Raw genomic sequence first — 11,737 nt, 5'->3', positions numbered from 1 at the left:
GAAATCATACTTTGAACAATTAAACCAGCCCTGTGAGTTTTCCCACGTCAGTTACCTGTCATTCAAATCCCATCAACTTGATCACCAATGGACACCTTGTTATTTTTGGATTACTAGTTGTACTGAGTTAAATAGTGTCCCCCCAGAGTTCATGTCCACCTGGAACCTCAGAATGTGACCCTATTTGAAAAGGTTTTTGTAGATAACAATTGGTTAAAACGAGGTCGTATTGGATCAAGGCGAATCCTAAACCCAGTAACTGGTGTCCTCGTGAGACAAGCAGAGGGTAAGAACATCACGTGAAGACAGAGTGGACGGATACACCAGGGCGAGGAACACCAGGAGGTCTGGCGGCCTTGGCAGCTGAGAGGCATGCGACCGATTTTCCCTGAGCCTCCAGAAGGGACCAAGCCTGCCCACGTCTAGCTTTCGGACTTCTAGCCTCCAGAACCAACAGATGTATTTTAAGCCCCATTTGTGGTAATTTGTTATGGCAGCCCCGAGAAACTAATACTCAAGAATTTTTTTACTTTCACCGGCCTTTTGTGAAGCTGTGATCTGGGTCAATTTTCACAAGGATGGAACCTTTCACCCTTTCCTGGACTCCTTCAAAAGGCAGAATGTAGAATTTGCCTCAAACACGCCTGTCTGCAACTTTAGACTAGGGGTGTGTTGTTCCTCCAAGGGTCCCAGCTCGGAGCCCTTAAGATCCAACCTTCACACCACCTTCTGTCCTCCTGTCCCACCACCTTAATCCAGGCTACTGTCACCTTCCCAAACCCCTGAAGATCCTTCAACTCTAGTCATCATCTCCTCTTTTGGCTCCCGTATGCCAACCCCTACTCAGCAACCTGAAGGACCTTTGCAAACTACAGACCTCTTGCCATTCCATTGAGGACCATCTACTGCGTCCTGAGCTCATGAGTCAAGTTTGACCAGGTCTGTCTGCTACAATGCATGGTGCCCACCTAGGTCACCAAGGCAGATGCAGCTCACAGCACACCGTCTCCAGTTCCCTCACTAGGCAACAGGCCCTTTTCTCATCTGTCTTCCCTCTCCCTCTGATACTGAGAAGAGGAGATAGGAAGTTTCATGGCACCTGAACTTTGGGGAGCCTGATGGCAAGTGTTCTGTAAAGTACCGGAGAAAGGAAAAAAAGACACAAGTCCTGTATAAGTATGTCAGGCACATGAACTGGGACGAAGAAACGAGTTAAGATTTGATAAATCAAATTTCAACAATGAAGCCCAACCTGTTGGCTGTAGGGTACGAGCTGGGAGTTGAACACAGAACAGAGCACACGGCCACTTACTGAAAAAAAGAGTCAACTTTAATTGTAACTGGCCAAACTTTGTCCAGGAATGTCTCTAAACAACCGAATATCAGAAACACGATAAAATTCTCCTATCGAAGAAACCAAGTTTTTGCCAGCCCCAGCGCTTCTGAGGGTCGGGCCAAGATCAGCCCATTTCCGAGGCTGGATGTCCCTCACGCGAGTTTCCCATCCCAAGAGGAAGGCTGGAGATGGGTGAGGGACCTGTGCCCTCTTCCCATCATGCTGAGAACTCTTAGAAAGTCACTGATGGGGTGCACCTCTCCTCCCACCCCATTCCTGCCGTAAGGTAAATGGAGACCCTCTGGGCATTATCCAGAAAGCCAGGGAACCAGGTGAGGCAGCCCCAGTGCCTCCTGGACTTTCAGCCAAAGCTTTATTCCAGTCCATTCAGCTGGCATTCCCAGTGCCCAGGGTGGGGATTAAATAAAATATGCACCAGAGAAATAACTCAAATGCCCCATCAGCTCCACAATGTGAGTCACACAGCAGAAGAGAAAATAAAACAAGAGCCCCAATGAAAAGCGACAGCAGCCGGCCTTCAGAAGACGCGCTCGAACTCCGTCTGGTTGGTCGTGGTGGGGTTTCGGCTCTGGTTGGTGGACTGCTGGGTGATCTGGCTGCCCTTCCGGCGTGGCGGCGCCAGGTACTCGAACATGGACGTCAGGTGGGTGGACAGCATGCCCTTGAGGTCAGAGGGCATGGGGTCAGACCAGAAGAAGTCGTGGTTGAGGGCATCGTCGCTATCAATGCGCTGTGCGGGGTCCAGCACCAGCAGCTTGTCGATGAGGTCCAGGGCGTAGGGGTCACGCACGTAGGCCTTCAGCCTGTCCTTCACCTTCCGCTTCTGGCCCTTTACCAGGTCCAGTTTCTCAAACAGCTCGTACTTGTCCACATTTGGCCACACCTGAAGGGGGCATGGAAAGAGGATGAAGTTAATTCAGGGGTGCATGGCTTGTCCATTGGGCAAGCACCTGAAGAGACTAAAATGTTTCCATTCAGATGCTCCCAGACCACATTTAGAAGGCGAACTCGACCCCTCCAAGGTGAAAGCAGCAGAGACCACGTATTGGGCACATCCCAAGTGCTAGGCCCTTTTACATAAAATGCCTGGAATGTGTGTGCCAAGGCTGACCCAGGCATAGTTGTTTCACAGAAGAGAAATTCAACTCTGAGATGAAAATTTTAAATGCCTTGCCCAAGGCCACAGAACTAAGTGGTGTCGGAGCCGAGAGCCTGTGTGGCTTAAAGGGCAGGCCCTGTCCCTCCACAATCCACCTCTCCAGAGGAGCTTTCCACTGTCTGTTCCACTGCCCACTCCTCCCCTGCCAGGGAGACTTCTGCATCCTGCAGGACCCAGAGGCCCAGGCAGCCTGGCCACCTACCTCAGGGGTGATGGAGCCACAGAGCTGGCTGATGAGGGCGAGCTGATGCTGCTCCGTGTTGCCCTGCATGATAGGGCTGCGGGTCCACATCTCCGCCATGATGCACCCAGCACCCCACAGGTCAATGGGAGGGCCGTAGTCCCGCTCCCCTGGGAAGAAGAGTGCACCAGGAGTGCCCCTTGAGCCCGAGGGCCTCCTGAGACGCAATGCCCGGGGGCCGGCGGCTCAAGAAGCCCTGGCAGTGGGGGGCTGAGGCCAGGTTAAGTGCCTAGCCCCTGCCCCCTTCTGCCCACTCGGGGGTCCTCACCGAGCAACAGCTCTGGGGGCCGGTACCAGAGCGTCACCACACGGTTAGTATAGCGGTTAGGCTGACTGTTCTTGGCTAGACTGAAGGCCCGGGCCAGTCCAAAGTCTGCCAGTTTCAGGACCCCATCTCGGGTGATAAGCACGTTAGCTGCCTTCATGTCCCTGTGCAGGATCTGCAAGAAGGGCAAAAGTGAAGGCTCAGTCAGGTTCCCAAGGGTCCTTTAGCCCAGCCACCCAGCGGTGGGAGTACAGGCAGACCAAGGCACGGTCCCTCCTCCCCCACCTTGTTCCTGTGGATGTAGTAGAGGCCATTGAGCAACATCTGCATGACCCTCTTGATCTCAGACAGTGTGAACTTGACTAAGACGTTGCTCAGCAGCCCAGCAAGGTCATGCTCGCAGAAGTCAAACACCAGGTATATACTGCCTTTGCAGCGGTTATAGGGGGAAGCTGAGGTGGGAAGAATGGGGAAGGAGGAGCAAGAAGAAGAAAATAAAAAATCCCATATACCACTCATTTTCCCACAACCAGCTCCTACCCCCCTCCAACCCACTGACGCCCAGCATCCATCTGTGGGTTCCTTCACTGGAAAAATATTTCCCGAGTGAGTCCTCTGGGCCAGGTGCTGTGGCGAGCCCTGGGGAAGCACCAGCTACGATGAAAGGACCAGAGAAAGCAGTCACAGTTGGTAGGTATGCCTGGGTTCAAAGTGTGTCCAGTTCCAACTTTGCAAACAAAGCCTTAAGTTCTAAGTCTCATTTTCTCCATTTGAAAATGGGAACAAGATCCAAACAACTTACCTTTGGTTCGACAGATCTCGATCAAGTTGACCACATTCTCATGTTTTAGAAGCTGCAGGATCTTGATTTCCCGCAGGGCAGTAATGGGGAACTGGGTGGGAAAAAGAAAGAAGGTCAAAAGTGAAAGCACATTGCAGACCGAGGAACTGGCCATGGGGTCTGTACTAAAGGGAACAGGTTGGGAAGACACAGTAAGATCACAGGTTCTGAAATCAGCTATCTCAGATGTCTTATCTGTAAAATGGGTGTAAAGTAGTATGCACTCTTCAAGAAGATGCTTTAAGACAATGAATTGAAATAGTGATCCTTAACCACTTCATTATTGGTCACTAAACGCTCCCTAATTTCTTCAACCTTTAAATTTTAGCTCTGTGCCTGTGTTTAACTTGCTGGGTAGTAACACAAATGACCATTAAATTTCCTTGCTAACAAGCACATCTCTGAAAGCTGGACTAGAGCTAAGATGCGGTGGGAGAGGGAACTACTCCTTTTCAGTTGAGTACTAGTCCCCCTTTTAAAGCCATTGCATGTATTTTCCTTTTGCATTGAACAAAATTAAATTCTAAGGGAAGTGTTTTAACAAAGGCTTTCCAACTTCACAAGCCCAAGTGCAGTCAGTGCAAGCATGAGCTCCCCCTCCTGGCCCCAACCTTGTATTTGCCTAAGAATGAAATACCAAATGCTTTAAAACATTTGAACTGTTAAGATTTAATTTGGAAGTCAAATTTCCTGAGCTATGGAAATTCTCGAGCTGCTATACACAAACTAAATCTCAACACGTGAGTCCTAGAAGCAGCAGGATGGAAACCCACGTGCCCAGGGGAGATGGCTGGCCGGCTGGCCCACCCGACCCATACTCACCCCCTCCTTCTCGTTCTCCATCAGTACCTTCTTCAGAGCCACTTTCTGGCCGGTCAAGCGGTGCTTTGCCTTAAACACCTCCCTGCAGGCCGAGAGGGGGACCCAAAAAGATTCATCAGGCCGTTTGCACATGGCTCGCCCCTCCCCCTCCAGAGGAGGAGGGCAGAAAAGGGACTCCCGTGGAGGGCTGAGCCTGGTACCTAGGGCAGTGGGCTACCCACCACGCGCTATCTGCGGTCCCTCTCCCAACCTCTACTTCCTCCCCAGTCTCTTCTCCTCAGCCTGACGTCTCTCGGAGAGATCCTGCTCCCCTCACAAGCTCCTCTGCAATCCCTGCCCGTTCCCCACCATGGGCCTCAGGCTCCTCCCCGCCAGCCAGCTCCATCAGGCCCCGGCGGACTGCAGTGCGGCCTAGCGAGGCCAGGGGCTAACTCTGGGGCCAGGTGGCTCCCCGACCACCTGTGGCCCAGCCCCGGGCGTCCCGACGTCGGCCCTGGGGGTGCAGGCCCAGGGCACCGGGTCCCTCGGGGCCCATCCTTACCCAAAGGTGCCTTGGCCGATCTTAGCGAGCTTCTCATATTTGGTCACCTCATCACAAAAGGGGCACTCCACCGAGTCGTACTGCTTTGCCATGGCCGCGTCTAGCGCGCCGCCGCCACCCCCAGCCGCCGCCGAAGCCGCTGCTCCAGCTCCGGGTCCCGCCGCCGTGCTCCAGGCCCCTCCGCGGCCGCGCCACTTCCGCCTCCACGGCCACTTCCGGCCTCGAGGCGCCGACCCCGCCTCTTCCGCCCGCCGCCCGCCGCCAGGCCCCCTGGGACTTGTAGTTCCCGGGAGGCCAGGAGGAACCGGAGCTGCAGAGGCGCCTCCGCCGCCACCGCTGCCCCCACCTCCGCCGCCGCCACTGCTGGCGGCGGCCCCGATTGGGGGCGCGGGGAGCCGGGGCGCCGGGGCTGGGGCTCGGGGCGGTGCGTCCCGCTGCATTGGCCCGGGCCGCCGCTGCTGCCGAAGCCGCTGCCGCTCTGGCGCCCGATCCCGGGCCAGCCGCAGTGCCCTGCTCCTCCTCCTCCGACGGCGCCGCCTCCGCCGGGCTGCGCGGGGTGGCGGGCGGGGGGACGGCCCCCAAGCCGCGGCCTGGGGGCTCCCTGGCCGGGCCCGGGCCCGGGGCGGCCGGGCGAGGGGGCGAGACGGGAAGAGCCGACGAGGAGGCGGCCCGAGAGCCCGGGAGGGGGCGCGTTATAAAGGGGGAGGTGCCCGGGCCTCGCCCTCCCCTCCCCCTCCGCCCGCCCCCTCCCTCCGCCCTCCCGTCCTCCGCGGCCGCACCTGCCGCCGCCGCTGCTGCCGCCTCCCGCCGGCTGTCCGCCGGCCGCCCTCGGCGCGTCACAGCCCGCGGCCCCTCCTACGCCTTCGGAGGTGGGGCCCCGCACTCGACACCTGGCTGAGGGGCGCCTCGCTGTGTGCCTCAGTTTACCGCCACATGCCAGCTGCCGCGGGGAGCGCCTATCCCCCACCTCGGCACTGGCGGGAGGCAGCGAGGGAGCGGCCTAAGGTCCGGGAGGAGAGAACGGCCCCCGCCACTGCCTCCCGGGGCCCCAGCCACCCGCCGTTGACATGGTAACCGACGGCCACCAGGGGGCGCGGCAACACTGGAGGCGGCGAATAAGCAATGCCCGGGCCTTCTAGCGCTGGACCCTGTTCCCTGGGAGGAAGGGATGAAACCTAGAGGACCCGCGCCCTAGCCGAACTGCGCGAGCCTTGGGTCCGTAATCACAAAAATAGCATTTACTCAGCACCTCTGTGTACTCAGGAAGTACTGGGCGTTTCCTCTGAATCCTGAATCAACAGCGTCATAGTAAGGATCACTAACCCATTTTACAGAAGAGGACATTGAGGTTCAGAGAAGTGAGGTCATTTGCCCAAGGTCACACAATGACAAAGCTGGGACTCGAACCTGGTCTACCTGAAGGGGATTCTCCTGACAGGCTGTCCTGGCCAGGAGTATAGCCGTGGTGCTGTTTGAGGCCTACTGTCCTCATGCCAGGCACCAAGCCCACCAATCACCCAGTGTCTCCCTCCCTGGCCCTATGCCCCCTTCCCCTGCCTTAGCCCTTCCCCAGCATCTTTCTGATATCTTCCTGGCTCCAGCGGGCCTCCCGATTCTTCCTCCAGCTCCACTCAACAACCAGCTCCCAGAAAAGCTGTCTTTTACCTCCTCTGTACCCCTTCGATCTGCCCCTCTCCATTCCTTTGCCCATGGATCTTGAGTCCTGGCCTCCCCAGTCTGGCTTCTCCATCTGTCCCCCTCACAGTACCCACCAGCGCATTCTGAAATAGAGTCTGCAGCTATTTCCCTCCACTCCCTTGAAGAAAAAAACAAATTGTGACATTTGAGGCTCTTTCCAGCTCGCCTCCTAGGCCACACGAATCTCCTCTGTCTCCTAACTCCCCAGGCCTTCCTGTCTTTAGGGCTGTGCTTCCTGATTGCACCCCAGAACCTCTCTATCTGCGTGAAACTCTCCAGCTCTTACCCCACATGCTTAGCTTTGAAGCCTCCTTGTAGGAGGAGGCAGGAGTGGGTCTGTTGATTATGGTGTCCCAAGAGGCCCTGTTCTGGACAAGAGCTCTGCCAGGGAGGGCCTTGTGGGTACAGTGAGGAGCAGGGAGCCCTCCCTCTCCTGAGGGCAGTGTGGAGCCAATGAGAAGGGTTTTAGGTAGTCAAGTGACATAGCAGGGAGTGATCTGGGATCAGCTTCATGGGTACACTTAGAGGCAGGGAGGCCATTGGCCAAAGTGGGAGTGCTGAGGGCAAGAAGGGAGAAAATAATAATTGTGATAATTACAATTTATTGAAGGAAAATAAATGGTCCAAGCCGTACACTTAGCACTTTATGGTTATTATCTCAATTCTCACTCAGCCATGTAAGTTGAGTACTATTATCACCTCCATTATATACATAAGGACACTGAAACTCAGAGGTGACATCGCCTGACCAGGGTAAAACAGCTGGCCAATGGCCACACTGGTATTTTGAGCCAGGCCACCCCACCTATCTGGACTGGGGGTAGAGCACAGTCATGGCACAGCACCGCTGGATGAGTGCCCTGCATGCTGATGGGAGGTGTAGGAGGGGATACCAGCATTGGGGTCTATCATGGGTTTGTGTGGGTGCTCCCATCAGTCTCTCAGACCGGGGCCCCTGCCCACTTCCCACGAACACTCCCTAAGTCACATCCTGTGGGCAGAAGCCTCAGCAGAAGTTCCGGTGGTGTCATCACCTCCACCCTACTGTCGCTGACCTGAACCCCAACATTTCACCAGTCACTTTACTTCCCCTCTGGGCCTTGTGTCCCCAGCCTTCCCTGGGGAAAGAGGGCAGGCAGGAGTGGTCAGAAAGCTGCCCAGGCTGCCCAGGTGGAAGGGAGAAGAAATGAAGCTCTAGCCAGAAACAATTTCTCACTGACTTTGATTTGATTCGCTGCTTTGAGGGAAATGCTTTCTGCTTCCCTGGGTTGGCTAAGCTAGCCAGGCTGGACATGTGGCCAGTACTCAATAAATGTTTGCTGACTAACTACGAGGTTCTGAGAGAGCCTGTGGTCCTGCTGCCATTTAACAGGGAAACTGAGGCACAGGATGGGAAAAGGAGCCACTGGCCTGGACCCTCTTATTTTCTCCCCCACGCAGGGACAGGGTGGGGAGTGTATGGAGGGATGAAGAAGACGGGCTTATGGGATGGGGTGCTCTTGGCTGCTGGTAAGTGAGGAGACAAGGGATCCCTGAATGGGGGGTACAGCACAGAGAATGGCTGTGTGATACCTATAGCCCTGTAACACCATGGACATTCTGTCCCCACTAGATGGGTATTGACTCTGTCTGGACCTGTATTGATATGTCGTCCCCCTTGAACTTTACAGCACCCCTATTAGGAGGTTGCTAGTATCAGGCCCAAGTTATAGAAGAGGAAACTGAGGCTCAGAGTGTGCCCAAGGCCACACAGCCAGGAAGCTATGGAGCTGGAATTCAAAGCCAGGTCCCTCTGCTCTCAAAGGCTGGGGTCATTTATCACCATCCTACACTGTCCCCAATACCAGACAAGTGGGCAAGCTGGGGAAAGGCATCAACTGAGTCCCACAGTACAGCAGGCGTGGGGCCAACGTGGATGTGTAAGGCTGCTTCCTCTCAGAGCACAGGGTCTGTTTGGAAGATGCAAAGAAAGACACAGGTGAACGTAATATGGATGATACTCTCATATAAATGTTTTATTTCATTGCCACAGGATCGTGTGAAGGATGTGGTATTTGTCCCATTTTACTGATGGGAAAAACGAAGCTCAGAGAGCTGATGTGACTTGCCCAAGATCATGCAGGTGGGGTCTGAACTCAGGTTTGCCTGAGTCCAATGTCTTTGACTATGAAGTTGAAGGCTTCCAGTCCCTAATAGTGTCTGGTCCAACTGCAGGCAACTGAGTTTAGACTGGGGAAGAGGGCAAGGGGAGGGGACAGAAATCACAGCAGGGTTCCTGGGGCACTGTAGCTGAATCTAGACTTGAGGGACTCAACGGAGGCAAAAGATGGAACCAGTGGAGGAAAGAGCTACGTTCCAGGTATGGGTCCAGCCCAAGCAAAGGCCTAATGGCAGGAGAGCACTTGTGTGTTCAGGGCTGCGGAGCCAAGCATGGGCAAGGCAGGGCTGGCCTCCAGCACAGGCTGAGGAGGGCTTGTGGGACAGCCAACCACCAGCAGGTTCCCCAGCCGCACTCCCAACGGCCACTTGAGGCAGCACAATGGGGTCTCTGAGCTGGGCAGAGCCGCCACACTGAGCCCCATTCATTCTCCCAGGGATGTAGCAATTGCCCTGGTACCCGGGCCAATGTCAGGGCCCCCAGCGCTGACAAGGCACCTCCACCACACAATATAGTCTCGTTGTGGCCAGTATTCCCGGATCTCACGCCGTGTGCCTGATGCTGGGGTTTCCTGGCCTGAACCACCCCTATTCTTCTGCAACAACTGCCAGGGTTTGCTGAGGCCATAGTGTACATATGCTCCTTTTATATTCCTCAGGAAGTGGGGGCTACTGTGACCCATTTCACAGATAAGGAAACAGACCCAGAGCAGTAAAGTCTCTTATGAAGGATCACATAGTAAGTTGGGAGTGAGCCTGGCCAGCAAGTTAGTGCTGGCTGATGCCACAGCCTCAGCAGTTGGGCCAAGTCCCTGGGACTGCCTCCTGGGAGAGAAGCCAGGGACCCACTAGGAAGACCCCCAGCTACCACCAGGCCACAGGCCCCTCTCCCTCTTCCAACACAACCTGGAGATGAGAGGGGCACCAGCCTGGGAGCTAGGACATCTGGGTGTCTGTCTAGTCTCTGTTCCTCTGTAGCCTTAGTTTCCTCATCTGTGAAATGGGACAATAGCAGGATTTGCTTCACAGGTCTGTTGTAAGGATTCAGTGGACGATCTGTGAAGGCTTCCAGCTTTATGCCTATCTCATAGTTAGTGCTCGGTAGAAGGAGCTGGAATTGTACCTCCCCTTTTTCTCCCAAGTCTATGACCAGAAACCCCATCCTTTCATTTGAACTTTGAATACTGGTCCCATCCAGCCTTTCTGTGAGCAGGACCCTGGTGTCTTGGTCTCATGGGCTATGTCTCTTTCTCTCTCAAGGCCTCAAGTTCCCCTTCATTCCATCAAGGAGGTTCAGCCGGGTCCTCCCCCCACCTGGGGCCTTCGTGTAGCTGCCGGGGGATTGCAGGAGCCATGGGTGTGGACGTTAGCACCACAGCTGGACAAGCAGATTCAAACTCCAGGTAACTTGATTTTTCCACATCTATAGAATGGGGATATTTACCTCTTGGGGCAGAAGGACTGAGCCCTGTAGCTGGAACATACTAAGTGATCAGAAGACCTTAGTCATTATTATTTTTATGGAGGCCGCAAGAAGAGCCCCGTTTGACCTTGGACTCCCTCTCTCATAGCCATAGTTGCCAGCCAGCCTCACGGACCAGGATGATAATGTCAAACTATGCTGGGGCTTCTGTGGGTTGACTGTGTACCTTGCACTTGTGCCCATTCTAGAGATTAGTGACTGAGGCTTCAGAGGCTCCAGTAACTTGTCTGCAGCACACACAGGTGGGATTTGAAGCCCCTGGTCTTGTGGACCCCCAACCACAGCAACTGTTGACAGCGTCTGCAGGTGTCTGGAACAACCTGTGTAAGGGAGATCTTGTTTCTTCATGTCTGTCCTACCCATGGGAGTGCACACACACACGCATACATGCACACATGCGTGTGCATTGTAGGGTGAAAACACACCAGGCTGTGGGCTAAAGGGCTTGGAAGGACAAGCTGTAACTGAGTCTGTGCCACCAACCCTGTATAACCTGGGACAACCCCTCTGTCTGTCTGTGCCTCAGTTTCCCCATCTCTGTACAATGGGTGTGGTGGACCAAATTATCGCCATTTGTCCCTGGTAGTTTGAAAAGGAATGACCATGCCTTGCTGGGCACCAATGTTGTGCCAGGCTTTGCACCAATCACTGGACACTGTGAGGTGGACATTGCAAATGCCCCTGCTCACCGAGAGGAAACTGAGCCTCAGGAAGGTGAGTGCCCTAGCCTGCGATCACACAGTGACAAAGTGGTCAGCCAGGACTCGAACTTGGGTCTGAGTGGTTCCAGGGCCCACAGGCTCAACCACGGCACTCTTCTATAACTGCTGCCAGTCCACCCCCAGGCAGGCTTAGAATAAACTGCCCTGTGCAGGCCTGACTCCCAGCACCCTCCCGGCCCCATGGCCCGACCCTCTGACAACTGTTGACAGGTCCTCAGGGGCCCCCGGCCCAGTGGGCACTGTTCCCAGAGCCTGTGGGTTGTTCCCCAGACCTTCCAGGTCCCACTAGGCTTGTGGGACTGCCCCCCTCCCCCACTGCTGTGGAGGCCAAGGAGGAGGAGGCCCACCACCGAACTGGGGGAGGCCCCAGCCCCCGCCCCTGCAGAGAAGATGGGGAGGGTGGGGCTGTGGGACTTTCACTGCTTTAAAAATACACAGAGGAAGCGAGTGA

At 55.3% G+C, this 11,737-nt stretch overlaps 1 protein-coding gene across 1 annotated transcript; it reads right to left on the bottom strand.

The window, feature by feature from the left end:
• Nucleotides 1-1,312: 1,312 nt before the first annotated feature.
• CDK9 (cyclin dependent kinase 9) lies at nt 1,313-5,800 on the bottom strand. The gene is made up of 7 exons (XM_081066833.1): nt 5,227-5,800; nt 4,686-4,767; nt 3,825-3,915; nt 3,308-3,474; nt 3,026-3,197; nt 2,719-2,867; nt 1,313-2,240 (listed from the first exon to the last, which is right to left on the bottom strand). The coding sequence occupies exons 1-7, from the start codon at nt 5,664-5,666 to the stop codon at nt 1,875-1,877; spliced, it is 1,467 nt and encodes a 488-aa protein (XP_080922959.1). The 5' UTR covers nt 5,667-5,800; the 3' UTR covers nt 1,313-1,874.
• Nucleotides 5,801-11,737: the final 5,937 nt, after the last annotated feature.

Source organism: Rhinolophus hipposideros (genome assembly GCF_964194185.1).
Source record: "Rhinolophus hipposideros genome assembly, chromosome: 11".
Taxonomy (NCBI): domain Eukaryota; kingdom Metazoa; phylum Chordata; class Mammalia; order Chiroptera; family Rhinolophidae; genus Rhinolophus; species Rhinolophus hipposideros.
The sequence above is the reverse complement of the archived record's forward strand: the minus strand, read 5'-3'. Positions and strand labels throughout refer to the sequence as shown.